A 20,337-nucleotide genomic window follows, 5' to 3' on the forward strand; every position below is an offset into this window, starting at 1 on the left:
CATTCCTTTCAGTCCTGTACTTTTCAGAAAAATACAGAACAACCTTTCCTTTGGCTTCTGTTCTCTTGTTCCAGGTCACACTGTGAACAAGATGCGTCAACACTCAGATTCAGAAGTGGCTTGTCTTGCCAGAGAAGTTTACACCGAGTGGAGAAATTTCATTGAAAAACATGTGGATAGACCTTCTATAGAAGTCCGAAGTGATCCTAAATCTGAGACATTTAGGAAAAACGCCCAGAAATTACTCTCGGAAGCCTTGGAATTGGAGGTAATGTCCTGGTTGGAATGTGATGACTAGGTACTCTTGGTTAAATGACCTTCACATTTTCATAATGAACTTTCGTAGTCTTAAGTGCTATGGCTTTATTCTGACTTTTTTTTTTAAGGATTCTGAATGTGTAAACATTCAGGGAGACAGTATTGTATAAAGAGTGCAGGCTTTGGAACTAGCAAGACATGGATTAAAACCCTGGCTCTAGTATGTACTGGTTGTGACACCTTAGGCAAATCTCTTAACATTTCAGAGACTTGATTTTTTATCCGTAAAATGAAGATTATATAATTCCTACTACCTAAGATTATTGGAAAGATTAAATGAACTATATATACAAAAGAATAGTATAGTACCTGGTGGTTAGAAGTCACTTAATGAATGTTGATTCCTTCCCATTTAAAATTCTTACCCTAGCAAATACCATATGGTATCACTTATATATGAAATCTAAAATATGACACAAGTGAACTTATTTACAAAACAGAAACAGACTCACAGACATAGAAAACAAACTTATGGTTACCAAAGGGGGAGGGGGTTAGGGGAGGGATAAATTACAGTTTGGGATTAGCAGATAAAAACTACTACGTACAAAATAAATAAACAACAAGGTCCTACTGTAAAGCACAGGGAACTATATTCAATATCCTGTAATAAACCATAATGGAAAAGAATATGAAAAAGAATATATATATATAAAATTGAATCACTTTGCTGTACACCAGAAGCTAACACAACATTGTAAATCAACTATGCTTCAATATAAATAAATAAATAAATAAATAAATAAATAAATAAATAAATAAATAAAATTCTTTCCCTTCCCACTGAAGCAAAAATTCTGAGTTGGACTCTGTTACGGAATATCAGTGACAAAATAAATAGCTATCTTTTGAAAAGACTGTACTCCATTTTTTGTCAGCACTCACACCTTTGGTTCTAATGCCTGTCGTCAGTTGGCTCGACACAATCCCTGTGGTCTTCATGACCAACAGTTGGGTGGTGTCGTCGTTTGAGGTGCACAGGCAAGAAGAAGAAGGTTTGCTCCTTGGCAATTATATTAATCATCATCATCAAACAAATCTTATAGGTCACTTAATATTCTGGAAAAAATTCAGACCTATAATGTCCATATTTTTTCCTCTTCTCAGGGTATCCCTAATAAAATACTCTTGAAGAATAACTTAATAATATTAACAAAAGAAGCAATTCAGAAGTCTGATTTAAATACTAAATCTGTCACAGCATTCTCTGAAAAAATATTTTAACCGTTGTATCTCAATTATGCATCCACAAAAGAAAGGCAAATGGACTTGTGGTATATTATTTACTCTTTAAAAATGAAGTTTTGGGTCTTTGAATACAAACTTATGATAGAAAATGAGAAAATGTGGAAAGGAAAAATAAGATCACCATTGAACCTACCATCCAGACATAGTCTTTTTTTTTTCCTTAAATTTATTTATTTATTTTTGGCTGCATTGGGTCTTAGTTTGCGGCACGTGGGATCTTCGTTGTGGCACATGGGCTTCTAGTTGTGGCATGCGGGTTTTCTCTCTCTAGTTGTGGCGCGTGTGCTCCAGAGCACATGGACTCTGTAGTTGTGGCATGCAGGCTCTCTAGTTGTGGTGCGTGGGTTTAGTTGCCCTGCAGCATGTGGGATCATATTTCCCTGACCAGGGATAAAACCTGTGTCCCCTGCATTGGAAGGCGGATTGTTTACCACTGGACCACTGGGGAAGTCCCCAGACATAGTCTTGTTAATATTTTGGTGCAGTTCCTATTTGGTAAATTATTATAGCTCTTTCGATGAATACTGGGGCAAGTGATGATTATCCCAGATTTATTAAGAGCCAATTATGTGCCAACTGTTCCATAAGATATTTTTATTAATTATTTAAATAACATTGCAGAAAATTGACAGTTATTTACATTTATGTTGTATTTTTAATCTTGATCAATATGAGTGTCATTTTGTATATACTTTTCTATATATCTCTGTTTTTTATGTTTATAATTTTAGGGTCTGTTTGATGGTTCAGTGAATTAAAATACTGTCTAAGTTTGCTTAACTTTTCCTAAAGAAGTATTAATATGAATATTAAGCCCTTGGAAGAGAGGAAAAATATGAAGGTTGTAAGTCTAATTTTCCAGAGTATCAATTCACCAACAAGACTTACTATTTGATATTTTAAAAGAGGTTTATTTTTAAAATAAACCAAAATCATGGAAGAAACATAGAGTGTGGGTATATAGTGTGTAGTTAATGTGGTGGTAAATACCAGTTCCCTGTGGTATCTTTTTAAGTAAATGATGATAAAGAAGCTATGCTTGTGAGGATTAATGAGCAGTTTGCCTGCTATATTAAACTCCATAATAATTATCCTTTTAGTTTATCCATTAATTATCCTTTAAATGGCACATCAAGTGGTAAGCACTCAAGTGTTACAAAGCAAAGTTAAAAAAAGTGATGCATTTGTTAGTGCTTTCCAGTGTAATTGGAAAAAATATCAGATTAAGTTGAATGGTTTTGTTCCCAAAGAGTAAATTTTAAAAATTAAAAGTGTGCATCGTACCATCTTCCTTAGCCAAAGAAAATCAGTCTGTTTTCCTTGCATAAACAGCATTTTATAGTATTTTTATCCATTTGGTATGTCAGAAAATATAAATACAAGCACTTTTTATATAAAATTAACTCTTAGCAAACATCATCATCTGAAACATTTTCATATTAGGGTAAATCAATGAACCATCTAATCCAGTATCTGGTCTTTCACAGTAACCAATGTTGAGTGCATTCAAATCAGACATCAAATCTCCATAAATGTACTTTATCAGGCAGTAGTAAACCATTGGGTAATTTATTGGCCCAATGACTAAAAAGCTTTTGCAGTTTGATCTTAGCATGTGTTTTTTCAAATCCACTTATTACACTTTTATAGAAAATAATGTTTCTGTGTTATTTGTTTTGGTCTTATCCTTTAGTAGTGAAAGCCACAGCTGAAGACTATACACACACGGCCCCAAAGTGCATCTCTCTATTACTCTACAGATCTTGCTTTCCAGATTCATGGATTGTTTCCTTGTTCTTGGAATAATGGAATAGATGAATAAAAACTCCATTGTTGAGACCCACGCTCCATTCCCCTAGACTTTCTCCCTTCCGGATCTTCTTTGTTCTTCCCTGTCTTTTAGATCTTTCCTCATATGAACGTCCCCTGTGGTGTCATTCTCTTACTTCCCCTTCCTCATTATCCACTCTCTTTCCTACCTCACGGCCTGTGATCATTTTCCTATTATGTCATTAAAAAAAATGAATCTGATTCTCAAAGTGAGCCTGTTATCGTTAAGAGTTATGAAACACTGGCTGGTTGGCCCAGTTGGTTGTCAGATGGTGCTAATGAGATCCAGGTCACGGGTGCATCCCCATATGGGACTGTTAGTTTTTTCTTTGTTTAATGGCCTCAGACTGCACCTCTGGCTCTGACCAGCTCTTTAATAAACGTATTCAAGTGGTCAAAAAGAAGTGTGGGTGGGTATATATGTACAAATCCAGTCATGCTATTGGAAAACTCGTACAAAGTTTGCTTCTAGTGGTATTCAATTCACCAGATGTTTAGTTCTACTACTACTAGTGCCAGAGGAGAATACAAATGTAAATGAGTTTCAGTCCTTAGCCTGAGAAAGCTTACGGTCTCTTGACTAAGAGCCTGTAAATGACTAACTAAATACGAGGCAGGATGAAATATGTCTGAAATAGTATTACTAGTGTTACTAGCAAGTGGTGTAAACACACAAAGTACAGAACAGTGAAATCTGATAGGGAGATCTGGGAAGGTTTCATGGAAAATAACAGCAGTTGAACTGACCTTTGTAAGAGTGGTTGGACTTTGCTTGCTAGAAAATACATATAAAATAGAAACATATTTCATATTTAATCTGCTATGTATAGGGTGTTATTGAAAGAACAGAAAAGGAGGGAGGTATACATGGAGAAAGAGGAAATTCATTTAAGAAATATTTACTGAGCACTTAATATGTGCCAGTACTTATGCTACTAGGCATGGGGAATTTAGAAATGGATCCAGTGTGGTATCCGCCCTGCAGGGGCTCACAGTCTCCTGAGGGAAGCAGGCAAATAAATAGTTACGATACAGTGTGTGAAGTTCTGCACTTGAGGTGAACACCTGAAGAAGAGCTTCTTCCCTTGCTTACAGACGTGGCCAACATCACTAATTGATCATGGCACCATTTCTTCTGAGTCCAGAATCCTTGACAAAAGACAGCTCTGGGTGGATGTGTTTTATATCTTCTCCCAGCTATTGCCAACTTGTCCAGGATTGGACAACTGAATAACACATACTCAACTCACAGGTACAAGGAGATAAGGAAGGCAAATCGGATTCTCTATCTCTGGGAAATTGAACTAGGAAATACCGAGAAACAACAGTGGGAGTTTTGAAACAGAAGGGATATTGGAGGCAATGTGAGGAAGCAGAAGCTGTGAGTAGAGATGTGTAGAATAGGGGCAGAGGAAAGGGCAGTTAGAATTGACAGTAAGGCAAATGGAGAGGAGCAAAAACACGTGAAAAAAGGACCAGGCAGATCATGAGACACACAGAGAAAGGGTATGGTCCATAAACAAATCCCTAGGTTTTTTACAGCTTTCTTGTTCCTGTTCATACACATGTATCTCATAGCAAAACCCCTTTTTCTCAAGGTCTCAGTAAGACTCTGGTCCTTTCACCCAAAAGGGGGCTTACCTAAATTACCAGGTTAGGACCCATCGGGAAGAACTCTCAGCTTGGGTAGGTTTGGATTATCCAAAGTCAGTTATAAGATAGGCATTCTTCACTTTGTGCAGTGAACATGTTATACACAAGGATGCGTGATAAATCATTTTCCCTTATGGTTTATATTTTAATATTACAGATGTTTTCCTTCATTTCTTCACTCCGATTGGCCTTCATTTAACAGGTGATGTGCATGAGAATTGTTAGCTACTTGCTTCTTATTCCCATCACGTTGCTGGTATAGCATCTGTCCTGCTGCCCCACAGTTTTCTGTGTACATGCCTCTCCTTTCTAGACTGTGACTTCTTAGAAGGTAGGGGCCCAGGTGTTTCCTGCTTGGGTGTCCCCAATACCTAGATCAGACCATACTCAGAGTAAAAACTCAATAGCTATTTGCTGAGTGAAGTATGAATAGGTTTCCAGTTCTGTGAATTTCAAGGCACTCTTTTTTTTTTTAAATTTATTTATTTATTTTTTTTTATTTTTTTGGGGGTACACCAGGTTCAGTCATCTGTTTTTATACACATATCCCCGTATTCCCTCCCTTTCAAGGCACTCTTAAGGTTCTTTTTTATGTATACTACAATTTGATGGAGTGGCCATGACTTATTTTTGCAAATGCACACATACCCTTCTTCCCCTAACAACCACTCCCTTCAAAAAAAAGAAAAAAAAAGACTTTTTTCTTGCCTGTTATATTAAGTGAATCTTTAAACGGTCTGTGACTAACCGTCCTCACATGGGACAAGGAGCCCCACGTTGAGGTGAGGAGCCTCTCTTGCAAATGTTGCTGGACAAGTGCTGGGCAGACGGCCAGCCACCCTTACAGCCTTGTAAAGTAGTCTGGTACGAGGGCTGCCCCAGGCTGGGGGCTAGTTCAGTGCCCACCCAGGACGCCATGCAAAGCTCGAGGAGTCAGTTCTGGAGAGCCATGGCACCAAGTCCACTCACTGCAGCACCAGCCTTGGAGACGGTAAGTCAGTCATCAGGACCACAAACTTCCCTGAACGCCTTTTGTCTGTTACGCCTAGGCAGACGTCTGGGCCTGGATATTCGTTCTTTCTCTCTCTCTTTCTCTCCCTCTCAGTTCTCTTCTGCTCCCTGCTTGGTCCTCATCTCTTCTAAGTTTCTTTATTATATTCGTTTTGGTCTGCTGGTCTCTCTCTTTGGTTAGGACACTTTATCAGATGTCAGGTGATCCTTTTCGTATTTTGGTGCATTTTTTTCTTAAACGTTTCCCTTTTAAAATCTAAGTATAGTACCTATATGGAAAAGCACACAAAAGATATGTGTACAGCTCATTGAATTCATCACCAAGCCAATGCCCACCTCACCTGGCCTGGTCCTACTCATTCTCCAGGCCTCACGTCAAACGCTGTTTCCTCCTGAGGCCAGGCGCTGCCCTCCTGGGTTGGGTCCCTTTGCTGTAGCTGTGCCCCCGGACTCGCTCCTGTCCCCTTTCCTAGCGCTCGGTACACTTACAGTCCCCGCTCCTGTCTGTCTCCGGCTGGCCCTTGCTCTCTGTGGAGTCGAGAGCTGTGTTGACCTTGTTCACTGCTCTTTCCCCAGCCCGAGCACATAGTGCTGAGTAAGTATTTGAATGTGTGGTAGGGTAGGGAGGGAAAGAGGGAAGGAAAAAGAGCAAGTGAGATAGAAATTTGTTTCCTGTTTTCAAGGAACTCAGACTCAGGGAAGAAACACCCGAAGAATAGATCATTATAATGTGTTATGAAAATGACTAAGGGAAGCTCGGGACATTGTGGCAGCCCCAAGAGGAACTCTCAGTCCTTTAAACTAGGATTTGGTTTTTGTTTTTTAGCTAAGCTTTGACACACTAACAGGAATGAGTTTCCTAGGGAAATTGCGCCTTGCTGAGGAAATGTGTACCTGTGCAGAGGCGTAGAAGTGTGTGAAAGCAGGCTCAGGCTGGGCCTTGGTCAGGACCGGGGAGGCAAATAGTGAGCGACCCGCCTGGAAAGGAGTTGAGGGGGTCCCTGACCAGCAACCCAGTCTGGCCTGGATCCAGATGATGTGGCTAGAATCCCAGACCTGTCCTGCTTTGATGAGGCCTGTGTGTGACTTCAGGAGAGCTTGGGCCTGAGCCAGACCCCCCTGAATTGCCACAGGTCCTATCCTCTAAGCCCCTTTCTGCTTAGCTGACGCTGCAGAGGTCTCTCCAAACTCAGTTGGTCTCTCAGAATGTTAAGCGGGCAGGGAGTACGGTGAAAAGGAAGAAACGTGGATGTTGGAGTCGGGGGCTCCGAGTCAAGAGTCCCAATTCCGCCTCTTAATAGTTGTAAGATCTGGAGCATTTCTTTACCTTTGAACCTGTCTCCTCATCTGTAAAATGAGATAATAGGAGTTGTGAGCATTAAATGTAACAAGTGATTTATAAACTGCTTTACACACGTATTAGGATCCAGACCCAGTATTTTTAAAATGCTGTAAGAAGGGACTTCCCTGGTGGTACAGTGGTTAAGACTTCGCCTTCCAATGCAGGGGGTGCAGGTTCAATCCCCGGTTGGGGAGCTAAGATCCCACATGCCTGGCGGCCAAAAACCCAAAACATAAAACAGAAGCAATATTGTAACAAATTCAATAAAGATTTTAAAAATGGTCCACATCAAAAAAACTTTAAAAAAAAATGCTGTAAGGAGTTAAAAGGCACTTAAAAAAGAAACAAACAAAAAAAGTATAAACTGTTACACTGATTTATTACTCCTGGTTGGTAAAGTACAGGGCCCAGGGCCCAGAACCCATCGCTTGGTTCAAGCCAGTTTCCTGTTATAATGGCAAATATTACCACCCGGCAGGGGTTGTGAATGAGGTCCCTGTCACAAAGCACATGGCCTTGTTCCTTAATTGCCAGGGTGGAATTAATTTGCTCTTCAGTTTCTTTTGTGACAGGAAGTAGATGTCCTTGAATTTCAGTTGATTAATGGAGGCCTCTGAGCAAAGTGCTCCAGCCTCTCTTGCTTTTAATCCTTATGCAATGCAAGGCCCTAATTTGATAATTTTGCTGTTTTTTTAGATGGATCACCTACTGGTTGAAAATATCGAACGGGAAACGTTTCATCTCTGCTCCCGCCTCATTAATGGGCCATACCGGCGGACGGTGAGAGCCCTGGTCTTCACATTAAAGCATCGAGCTGAAATCCGGGCTCAGGTGAAGAACGGCACGCTGCCAGTCGGCACGTTTGTACAGACCCACAAAAAGTGACTTGAGGATGGTTCCAACCCTGGGCTGGGTAGAAAGGAAAATGGGCCTCTCTCTGGCATTCAAAGATTCTTTTGAGTTTGGGCGATGGCTGATGCTGGCTGTGCTGAATTTTTTTCCCATGGTGCTGTTCCTTCAGACAGAGGATGCAGAGAGCCCTGGGAGACAGGCCTGCAGGAGGCGCTTCATTAGCTGGAATGCACTGGTGCTGCCTGACAGGTCGTGCTCTCACTGTCCCTAGGAAGCGCAGGACGGTTGCCATCACCCAGCGCAGTGAAAGGGTGACAGATTTCACTTGTGAATATGCCAAGGACACCTCTAAACTTCCCCTGTGTCAGGCAGATGAAGTTACTACTTTATTTCGCCACCCTGCAGGTAACTGAAACTCAATTACTGCGGCTGCTCACTCGGTTCCATCCCCCTGAGTTTAGATCGCTCCAGTGCCTCTCAGAACTCCCGTCTGTTCTCTTTGCTCTACCCCAGGGGTGAGGCTGCCGGAGCCCGGCAACTACCCCTTCTTTCCAGAACTCACTTATCTGAACGTTTCAGCTCTCCCTGGAAGACCTTCTGCATTGGTCTCCGGAGCCCCCATGCTGAGGCTTCTAATGAGGAACTGGCCTGAAGCCTCCTCACACCTTGGGGTTTATTTGAATACGTTGGTTCTCTCGGTTTAGGGCTCTGTAGAAGATAGATACATAATGAAATTGCTCCTGAAATGAATTACTGTAGGAGAAAAATTGTATACATATGTATTTTAAAATGAAATACCTGTATATAGATTTGCTTGAGCAATTATGTAAATGATATTTGCTTTTTTAAAAAAGTAATGATAAAGTGGGGCTTTTTTCTCCTAAAACCAAAGGTATGGCTTGTTTATTGAAAAGTGTTTGGGGTTGAGAAAGAGTACAGTTGGTGAAAATAAAGAATGATTGGACAGGAATTTGAGGCGGATAGCAAGACCCAAAGAAGGTTTTTTTGGTTTGGGGAGACTGGAGCATGTTTGTAATCTGAGAAGAAGGAGCGAGTGGAAAGGGGGAGATTTAGGGAATTCCCTGGCGGTCCAGTGGTTAGGATTCTGTGCTTCCATTGCAGGGGGCCCGGTTTCAATCCCTGGTCGGGGAACTAAGATCCTGCAAGCCGCAAGGCGTGGCAAAAAAAAAAAGAAAAAGAAAGAGAGAGATTTAAAATCCAAAAAAAGAGAAGAGATGGATTAAAAAGCAAGGACAGGGCTTCTTAGGTAGCGCAGTGGTTGAGAATCTGCCTGCCAGTGCAGGGGACATGGTTCGATCCCTGCTCCAGCAAGATCCCACATGCCATGGAGCAGTGAAGCCCATGCGCCACAACTATTGAGCCTGCACTTTAGAGCCCATGAGCCACAGCTATTGAGCCCATGTGCTGCAACTACTGAAGCCCACGCGCCTAGAGCCCGTGCTCCGCAACAAGGGAAGCCACGGCAATGAGGAGCCCGCGCACCACAACAAAGAGTAGCCCCCACTCCCCGCAACTAAAAAAGAAAACCTGTGCACAGCAAAAAAGACCCAACGCAGCCAATAAAAATAAATAAATAAATTTAATTAAAAAAAAAAGGCAAGGACACCCTTTCTCTCATTCTGTCTCTCTCACACTCCCACACACAAACAACAATTTTTTTCTGACACTCTTGACAATAAGTTGCATATATCACGGCTCTTTACCCCAAATGACCAATAAGCAAGAACTGATGCTTAACCTCAAAAATATTCAAGAAAATGCAAAATCAGTAATATGATGCCATTTTTCACTGATAAAACTGGAAAACATTTTAAATTAAAATGCCAACTTCAGGTGAGGATGTGGGGAAATGGTTACTTTTATGCACTGATGGTGGGAATATGAATTACCACATCCCTCTAGGAAAATAATCTGCAAATATTTACTCATATTGAAAACATATACGTACATTGACCCAGCAGAAAGTTTTCCTAAAGAAACATGACACAAGGATGTTTTGTGCAGCGTTATTTGTTGGGGGGAAGACTGACAATGAGAAGTCATTAAATAGAATGAATGACTTCTATATCCATTGACCTGAAGTGTTGACCAAGATGTATTATTAAGTGAAAAAAAAAAAGAAATTTATACAGAAATAAGAATCCAGTTTTATAAAAAGGAAACAACAAAAAAATCCTGTCTACGAATGTATGTCTTTGTACCGGATTATATGAGCATAGAGAAATGTATGAAAGGATATATATCAGGTCATTTCCATTGGCTGCCTTAGGGAGGAGAAGAGAGTCAGAAGATGGCATGAAAGGAGACAGGAGATGGGGAAGAAAAAAGTTGGTAGCAAAATGAAATCTGCCCATGTAATGCTATTGAATATACTTGTATGATTTTGTGTGTGTTTATATTTTTGCTCTGTTAATGGATTAAGCTTATCAGATATTTATTTTAGAGAAATTAAAAAAAAACAAGGACAGAAAGGGACTAACATTGTCTACCTTCTACGTACTAGATATTTTTCCTAAGATAATATATTAGCGTTTACATTGATCTTTATATAGTTTTTAAAAATCCTGTTGAATCATCTCGCCTGTTGTATTAGTAGGTATAGTTTTGGTTTTTTAGATTTCTTCTTTTATTCAGCAACCATTTGCTTAGCATGCATTCCATGGGGCCTTGTGGATACCTAACAGGAACTGCAGATGAGACCCTGAGGCTCATCAAGCAGAAGTATCTTGTTCAGTTTCCCACTGCTGGTAACTGTGGGAGCTGGAATAATAATTGCTCAGCACTGTGCTACACATTTTAAAAAATACCCAATTAAAGATGAGAAAGTGAGGCTCACAGTGGTTTAGTAACTTACTCAAGGTCACATAGATAGTGAATAGCAGATCTAAGATTCAAAACCCGGTCTATTTGCCTGTACGTAGCCTCCCAGATTGCTTTCATCCACTCTCGTGGTTTCAAGCATCTTTTACATGTTTATGGCAACTCCAGTTTAGTTTGTATCTTCAGCTCATCCCTGTCCCCCAGGTTTCAGATCCTAGATGTCCAGGATCAAATTTGAAGGGTCTTTTGAGCATCAGGGGAAGGCGTTTGGACAGATTCCATGCAGGAACTAGTTAGTTTTTTGGTTAAGGGGCTGTGTAGAAGATAAGTTGGAGCAGGGAGAGAGACCGGAAGTAGGAAGCTTCATTTATAAACAACCAAAGGGTTCTGCTAACTTAGGAACCCAGAGTAAGTTGAAGACAAATTGCTCTTTGGCTGAAAGGCTTCAGTGGTGATAGTTGGAAAGTAAAATGATTGCAGAGATGTGCTTGAGATTTGGAAAGCAGGCTGTGTTATTTGTGGCTGTTTTCTCCTTGATGCATGTGCAGAATTTCCATGAACACTAATGGAGCTATCCTGAATGCTTGCCAAAGGGAAGGACGCTTGCCGACATCCATCCACTCACTAAGAAGCGCCTCTGAGCTCCAGCCTCTTAAAAATGAAAGGGTCAGCTCGTGAAATGGGGTGAGAGAAGTCCTGGGACTTCTGAGTTTGTTGCCTGTGAGTCTAGGCATGGATGTGTCTTCTAAATGTGTTCAGTTGCTAGAGGAAATTTGCGAGAGTAAATAACGTAAGAGTCTGCTCCCGCAGCCTATTGATGCTCTTCTTGTGGTTGTTAAATTGGAGGTCCTGGTCTTTGGAGTAGGGAGCTTGTCTATTTTCATTCACTCAACAAACAAATGTTGGGCTTCCTAGGTGGCGCAGTGGTTGAGAATCCGCCTGCCGATGCAGGGAACACGGGTTCAATCCCTGCTCCAGCAAGATCCCACGTGCCGCGGAGCAACTAAGCCCGTGCGCCACAACTACTGAGCCTGTACTTTAGAGCCCGTGAGCCACAACTGTTGAGCCCATGTGCTGCAACTACTGAAGCCCACGCGCCTAGAGCCCGTGCTCTACAACAAGGGAAGCCACGGCAATGAGGAGCCCGCGCACCACAACAAAGAGTAGCCCCCACTCCCCGCAACTAAAAAGAAAGCCCACGCACAGCAAAAAAGACCCAACACAGCTAATAAAATAAATAAGTTTATAAACAAACAAACAAATGTTGCCCAACTCCTCTGTTCCAGGAACTAGACTGGCACTGGGGAAACTGCAGTGAATGAGATACAGTTTCTACCCTTCAGGAACTCTTAGTCTGGTGGGAGACAGGCACATAGGAAAATAATTACAGTACAGCATATTAGGTGTTTAGGTATTTAAAATGTTGAGGAAGTGGAGAAAGCAGTGATTAACACCATTCTAAGGGAAGGAACGTCTTCATACAGTTAACATTTGAACCACATCTCGAAGGATAGTTAGGAGTTCTTAGCAGAGGGGTCAGTATGCGTGCAAAAGCACAGAGGTGTAAAAAGTGCATGGCTTGTTTCAGTAAAGGCAGATAAAATGGGTGGTGGAAGCATAAGGGTCTTAGGAATGGAGAGAAATCGGGCAAAAAAGTAGTCAGGGCACTGGAGGGCCTGTGAAGGAGTTTAAACTTTGGCCTTCAGATCATGGGAAGCCACAAGAAGTTTCTGAGGAGGTGAGGGACCTAATAAAATGTGTGTTTTAAAGAGATAAAAATGTTCCTGTACAAACAGATATTTAAAGAAAAAAATTTTAATGAAAAAAACTACTTAAGGCAAAGGAAAGAAACACTTGAGATTCAGTAAATTAGAGATTTTTTTTTTGACGAATGAAGTGTAGGGTTGACCAAACAGATATCATTAGAGAGTCCCGAGTATGAAAAATGGCAGGAGGCTCAGCGCATTTACTCTGTGCAGTGGTGAAGGGAGAGGCAGCTGGCCTTTTTTCATTGATGGAATATCAGGTTTCTAAACTTGTGCCTGTCAACCTTGGTTTTCTTTCGCTGCAGCCTCAGGCCTCAGAGCCTCACTCTGAGATTTGTAATGTGTTTTGGATGCGTTCATCACAGACAGATGGGCCGAGGGCTTAGTTTGTTACTACCCTTTATTGCTATCGAAGGGAGTCCAGCCAGAAAACAAGGCTTTGGAGCTTCGATTAGTTTGGTGACAACTGCCTTGGTTTCAGAAGAGATGATTTGATTGGATGACTTTGTATTTTCTTTTAAGTCAACCAAAATGATACAGTTGCTGTCAGGAATAGACTTGCCCACAAGCTAAGGAGGTTGGTTTCATGATCCAAGAAGACCAGGATGTCCAATCAAATGCTAACTTCTTCATCTTGTTAAAATCTTTAATTTAGGCAATTCCCTGGAGGTCCAGTGGTTAGGACTCGGCTCTTTCATTGTCGATGGCGTGGGTTCAATCCCTGGTCGGGGAGCTAAGATCCCACAAGCCATGCAGCATGGCCAAAAAAAAATCTTTGATTCAGTGCATATTTATTGAGTTCTCGTGTGCCAAGTCCAAGGGTCACAGGGATAAATAAGACAGTCTCTGGCCCCAGGAAGCTCACAGTCTAGTAAAGGAGACGCATAAACCATTTTTTAAAAGGCAAACAATTATGAATTATGGGAATTCAAAGAAGAGGAAATAAGCCAATAAACATATTAGAAGATGCTCAACCTCACTGGTAACCAGGGAATAGCAAAGATTAATGCCATCCTTGGACTTCCTAGTTGGCACAGTGGTTAAGAATCAACCTGCCAATGCAGGGGACACAGGTTTGAGCCCTGCTCCTGGAAGATCCCACGTGCCGCAGAGCAACTAAGCCCGTGCACCACAGCCACTGAGCCTGCGCTCTAGAGCCCATGAGCCACAGCTATTGAGCGCATGTGTCACAAATGTTGAAGCCCACACACCTAGAGCTGGTGCTCTGCAACAAGAGAAGCCAGCCCAATGAGAAGCCCCCACACCACAATGAAGAGTAGCGCCCACTCACAGCAACTAGAGAAAGCCTGTGTGTAGCAACGAAGACCCAACACAGCCAATAAATCAAATAAATAAATTTATTTATTTATTTAAAAAAAAAGATTAATGCCATCCTTAAAGACATAAAGGAAGCAGGGATAGTGTTCCCTTTGCCTCTCTGTTTAATTCACTGATCTGGCCCCTGCAAAAATCAGATGGGTCCTGGAAGATGACAGTGGGCCACAGCAAGATCAACCAAATGGTAGTTCTAATTGTGGATGTGGCATCTTTCCTAGAGTACATCAACATGTTCTCAGGTACATGATATGTAGCCAATGATGTAGTGAATGTTTTTCTTTTCCTTCCTTATCAGAGAGGAAGATCAGAGTTCATATTCACTTGGAACAGGCAAAGTTATACATTTAGTCTTGCTCCAGGACTGTTAATTCCCGTCATCTCACAACCTAGTCTGGAAAGACCTGCACTGCCTAGGTGTCTTGCAGAATACCACACATATCTACTGTATTAAAGATATCAGCTAATTGGACCAGATGAGCAAGAAACAGTAAGTAGATTGGAAGCCTCAGTGAGACACATGCATTGCAGAGAGTGGGAGAAAACACTACGAAGGTTCAGGGGCCTGACACAACAGTGAACTTTTTAGGGGCCAGTCATCTGGGATGTGCCAGGCACATTCCTTCCAAAGTAAAAGACAAAGCATTTCATCTACTCCCCCATGATGAAGGAAGCACAATGCCTGGTAGGCCTCTTTGGGTTTTGGAGATGCATATTCCTTCCATAACTGGGATTACTGCTTCATTCCATATACTGGATAACACAGAGGTTGCCTGTTTTGATGGGGACCCAGAGTGGGAAAGGTCTCAGCAGCAGGTCTACGCTATAAGACAAGTAGCCTTGCTGTGGGGACCACGTGATCAGGCAGAACCCATGGTATCTGAGGTATCTGTAGTGGGAAAAGATGCCTATGGAGTTTATGACAAGGCCTAGTAGGAGAATCACAGTCTAGACCCCTGGGGTTCCAGAGCAGGGCCATGCCATCTATAGCCAGGAATGACACAGTTTTCAAAACACAGCTCCTGGTTTGCTACAGAGTTTTGGTAGAGAGAGATCGTCTGACCACGTATCATCAAGTTGACCACACAGCCAAAGCTGCTCATCGTGAGCTGGATTCTATAAGATCTACCAAGTCCTAAGGTCAGACAAGGCCGGCAGCAGTTCAACATGAGATAGACATGGTACAACTTGGATTGGACACAGCAGGGCCACAGGGCAGAAGGTAGCTACATGAACAGGTGGCCCAGACACCTGTGTCACCCACCATGTTTGCACCAGTGCCTCTTCCTCAGCTCACGTACAGCTGCCTGGGGAGCTCCTTATATCCAGCTGGAGGAGAAAAAAGCCAAAATTTGTTCATGAGTGGGTCGGCTCAGTACGTGTGAGCAAGCCAAAAATAGACTGTTGCTGCACTGCAGGCCCCACATAGGGTGTCCTTGAAAGACAGTAGAGGAGAAAATACTTCCAGTGGGCAGAGCTTTGAATAGTACACATAGTCATCCACTTTTTGTGGAAAGAAAGGGGGCCCAAGGTTAGACTATTAATGGATCTCATAGGCAGGAGTGAATAGTTTGGCTGGTTGGTTAGGGGTCTGGAAGGATAAGATTGGAAAGCCAGGGACAAGGAGACCTGTGGTAGAGGTATGTGGATGGACCTATGGAAATGGGCACCAAGTGTGAAGGTCATTCACTGTATTCCATGTTAACACCCACCAGACAGTGTATACCATGGAAGAAGCATTAAACAACCACATATAGCAGTCCACATTAGCCAGCCTCTAAGGCCACCCCAGGAGCTGGCAAAAGGGGTGCCTATAAACAGAATAACCATGATGACATGGAGAGAGGGTATATGTGGGCCCAGTAGCATGGGTTCCCACTCACCAAAACTGATCTAGCTATTGCTGATGCTGTATTCAACCTGCCAGTTACAAAATCCAACTCTGAATCCCAGATATGTCTCCTTTCCTTGAGGAAAACAACCAGCCACTTGACAAGTTGATTATATTAAACCCCTCTACTCTGGAAAGAGCTACAATTCATCTTCACTGAAATAGACATATATCCTAGGTATCACTTTGTTTGTAGGGCTTCATCCTGCGCAAATCTCCAAGGGTTACAGAGTGTTTAATCTACTGGCACGGGATCCTGCATGACTCTACAGCAGTGGGCTCACGGCCATGGAGGTAACTCATCCCTTCACATACTGCACTATCCTTAAGCTGCCAGCTTGCAACTACCTGTAGAAGGCACAGCTGAGGCACCAGCTCAGAAACAATACTCTGTGAGGACAGGGTGCCTTCCTTTAGGAAGCAGCATATGTTCTAAATCAAAGACCATTACACAGTGCTTTGTCTCCAGTAGGTAGAATGCGTGGGTCCGGGAACCAAGGGATGAAAGCAGGCGTGGTCTCACCCTTACCATCACTCCCAGGAAGCACCTGTGCTTCCTGCCCCCACGACTCTGGGTTCTGCAGGTTTAGAGATCCGGGTTCACAAAGAGGTAACACTTCAGCCCGAGGAAACATCAAGATGACTATAGAACTTTTCACCGTGTCCGACCCCCAGCCACTTTGAGCTCCTGGCGTCAAGGCACCAGCAGGCAGTAAGTGGAGGCACCGTTCTTTCAGGCGTAGTCAACCCTGATCATCAGGAGGAGGTACGGCTGCTGTTAAGCACTGGCGAGCCGGGGGGTATATCTTTGGTACCTAGTTGATCCATTTGGAAATCCCTTGGTACACCCTTGTCCAAAACTTACAGGAAATAGACAAGCGCAGGGGCCATGGCCTGAGAAGAATAAGGTGACCACAGGCGCAGACCTCTCAGGATGGAAGGTCTAGCGCATGCCACTGTGTAGGTCACTGAGGCCAGAAGAGGGACTAGTCGAGGGTGAGAGGAATCTAGAATGGATAACAGAAGAGGAAGAGGACGAGCTTCAGTTGCGGCCCCAAGATCAGTCACAGCGGTGAGGGTTGCAGTTTGTCCCACTAATTTTCTCTGTACGTTTCCCCCAGGAAAAGAGGCCCACCAGTATCCTGAAAGAGATGCTCCCAGAACTTCAATGAAGAAGTGGGGCTGGGACTTTCCTGGTGGCGCAGTTGTTAAGAATCTGCCTGCCAATACAGGGGATGTGGGTTTGAGCCCTGGTCCAGGAAGATTCCACATGCAGCGGAGCAACGAAGCCCATGTGCCACAACTACTGAGCCTATGCTCTAGAGCCAGAGAACCACAACTACTGAGCCCATGTGCCTAGAGCCCATGCTCTGCAACAAGAGAAGCCACCGCACGGAGAAGCCCGCGCCCCACAAGGAAGAGTAGCCCCTGCTTACCGCAACTAGAGAAAGCCCATGTGCAGCAGTGAACACCCAATGCAGCCAAAAATTAATTAATTAATTAATTAATTAATTTTAAAAAAAGAAGTGGGGCTGGGTGGCACAAGGTGTGGGCTCTAGAGGATGCTGTCCTGCACTGCCCAGAACCCCCATTCCTGTGACGGATGCACCCATTCCCCCTCAGCTAGCAGCCCTCACTGGGAATTCCCTCAGCTGAAGAGAGTTACCTCCCCCGCCGAGTCATACCCCTTCCTCAGGGCAGGTTGATTCAGGGTTATAAAGGCCTATTTCCACTGTCCCAACTCAGCACAGCTCTGCAAGACCGGAACTTCACAGCTCTGTGGCACTGGCTGAGGTCTTCCTACTGCATCTTACTACTGCAGCAGTAAGACTACTGCACCAGGTCTTACTATTACTGGTCTTACTATTGATCTCTGCCTAATCTTGCTCCTTTCCCTTCCACCACCCAAGAGCAACCCCTAATAAACTTCCCATGTGCTCATCTCCATCTCAGAGTCTCCTCCCCAAAGAACTGGACCTGCAACATGGCTCTTCTAGTTCTTGGTAACAACTCAGAGCAGGAGTCAGCAAACTTTTTTTAAAAAAGGACAGATAATAAAGATTTTGTACTTTGTGGGCCATATGGTCCTTGTCACAACTACTCAACTCTGCCCTTGCTAGGCTAAAGCAGCCATAGACAGTATGTAAATGAATGGGTGTGGCTGTGTTCCAATAAAACTTTATTTACAAAATCAGGCAGTGAGCTGCATTTGGTCTGTGGGCCTTAGTTTGCCAACCTCTGCTCTATGGAAATATTTTTACATGTGCACAGAGTAGGCACATACAAAGATTTTCATCACAACATGGTTTGTGATAATAAAATTTTAGGAGTGCACTAAATATACATTAGAAAAAGAATGGCTAAATAAATTGTGGTACTTGCAGGCTTTCAATACTACACAGCAGATAAAAAGAATGGGTTTAGATGTGTGCATCAGTGCTGCCCAATAGAAATATAACGTGGGCTATATAGGTCATTAAAATTTTTCCAGTAGACACATTAAAAATGTAAATAGAAACAGATGAAATTAATAATATATTTTGAGCCCTATACATCCAAAATATCATCACTTCAACACATAATCAAGATAAAAATTAGTAATGAGATAGTTTACATTCTTTTTTTTTTTTTTTTGGTAGCAGGCCTTTGAGATCTGATGGGTATTTTACGCTTAGAGCACATCTCAATTTGGGCTGCCTATAGATGGTCCCCTACTTACAATGGTTCAACTTAAGATTTTATGACTTTAAGTTGGTGTGAAAGCAATACATACTTCAAATTTTGAATTTGGATCTTTTCCTGGGCTGGTTATGTGCGGTGGATCCTCTCCCGTCTCCCAGGCAGCCATGCAACCACGAGGGTGAACAAACAATACGCTGATAGCAATTTAGTACCCAGACAACCGTTCTGTTTTTCACTTTTGGCACAGCATTCACTAAATTACATGAACTATTCAACACTTCATTATGAAATAGGCTCTGTGTTGTGTGAGGTGATTTTGCCCAACTGTAGGCTCGTGTTAGTGTTCTGAGCACATTTAAGTTAGGCCAGGCTAAGCTCTGATGTTCGCAGGTTAGGTGTATTAAGGTTTATCAGGACGCAACCCCGTCGTAAGTCAAGGAAGATGTATACATAGTCAAGCGCTCAGTAGCCACATGTGGCCAGTGGCTACTGTATTGGACAGCGCAGATCTGTTAAGTACCAACACGGAGACACCACTGAGATATATTGTTATGTGAAAAAGGGAAGTTACAAAGTAATATGTACAGTATGAAGCATCTGTGTAAAGGGAAAAAAATTATTTCAATAGGAGTATGCTGAAAAAAAAGAGAGAAAAAAGAAAAAGATATATACAGTTATATACCCAATCAGGGAGAAGCTTTGGATGGAGTGGGGCTGGCTGGGAAGACTTGCTTTCTCCTTATCCGATTTTTAAAATGAATATTTTATTAGAGGATAATTTTAGACTTACAAAAAGTTGCTTTAAAGATAGTACAGAGTTCCTATCTGCCCTCACCCAGTTTCCCCTATTGTTAACATCTTACATTAATGTTTGTTAAAATTAAAAATTCATTATTGATTCATTATTGTTAACTAAACTCCAGACTTCATTCAGACTTCACCAGTTTTCCCCCTTATGCCCTGCCTCTGTTCTAGGACTCAGTCCAAGCTTGAGTTGCAGTTAGTTGTGATGTCTCTCCTGTCTTCTCTGCTCTGTGACGGTGGCTCAGTCTCTCCTTGTTTCCCATCACCATGACAGTCTTGAGCAGAGTCAGCTGGGTATTTTGTAGGATGTTCCTAACTTTGGCTTTGTCTGATGATTTCTTCACGACTAAACTGGCGGTATGGGTTTGTGGGAAGAACACCATAGAGGTGAGGTGCCATTCTCGTCATGTCACTTCAGGGGGTACATGATGTCCTCAGACTTTATCACTGGTGATGTTGACCTTGACTGCTTGGCTGAGGTGGAGTCTGCCGGGTTTCTCCCCTGTGAAGTTACTATTTTTCCCTTTCCATCCTCTATTCTTTGGAGGCAAGTCACTGAGTCCAGACTCCACTCAAAGGTGATAGGAATTAAACTCCATCTCCTGGGTGAGGGTGGGGTGTCTACTAATATTATTTGGAATTCTTTCCTAAGAAAGACTTGCCCATTCTCCCCTATTTATGATTTATTTGCTATCAGTATAGACTCATATATTTATTTTATGCTTTGGGTTGTAACGCAATCTGATTTTTTTCACAGTGAATAT

General features: G+C 42.5%; 1 protein-coding gene across 6 annotated transcripts in view; it reads left to right on the forward strand.

Annotated features, from left to right (window-relative positions):
• Positions 1-10,747, forward strand: part of TCEANC2 (transcription elongation factor A N-terminal and central domain containing 2) — a 40,866-nt gene extending 30,119 nt beyond the window's left edge. For all 6 annotated transcript variants that reach the window (XM_057711661.1, XM_057711686.1, XM_057711651.1 and 3 more), the window contains exons 4-5: positions 75-268; positions 8,099-10,747. In XM_057711661.1, coding sequence (XP_057567644.1) covers positions 75-268; positions 8,099-8,287 — 383 coding nt within the window. In that variant the 3' untranslated portion in view covers positions 8,288-10,747. The remainder of the gene's footprint in view (positions 1-74; positions 269-8,098) is intronic.
• The last annotated feature ends 9,590 nt before the right edge of the window (positions 10,748-20,337 follow it).

Source organism: Hippopotamus amphibius, chromosome 1 (genome assembly GCF_030028045.1).
Source record: "Hippopotamus amphibius kiboko isolate mHipAmp2 chromosome 1, mHipAmp2.hap2, whole genome shotgun sequence".
NCBI classification, from domain to species: domain Eukaryota; kingdom Metazoa; phylum Chordata; class Mammalia; order Artiodactyla; family Hippopotamidae; genus Hippopotamus; species Hippopotamus amphibius.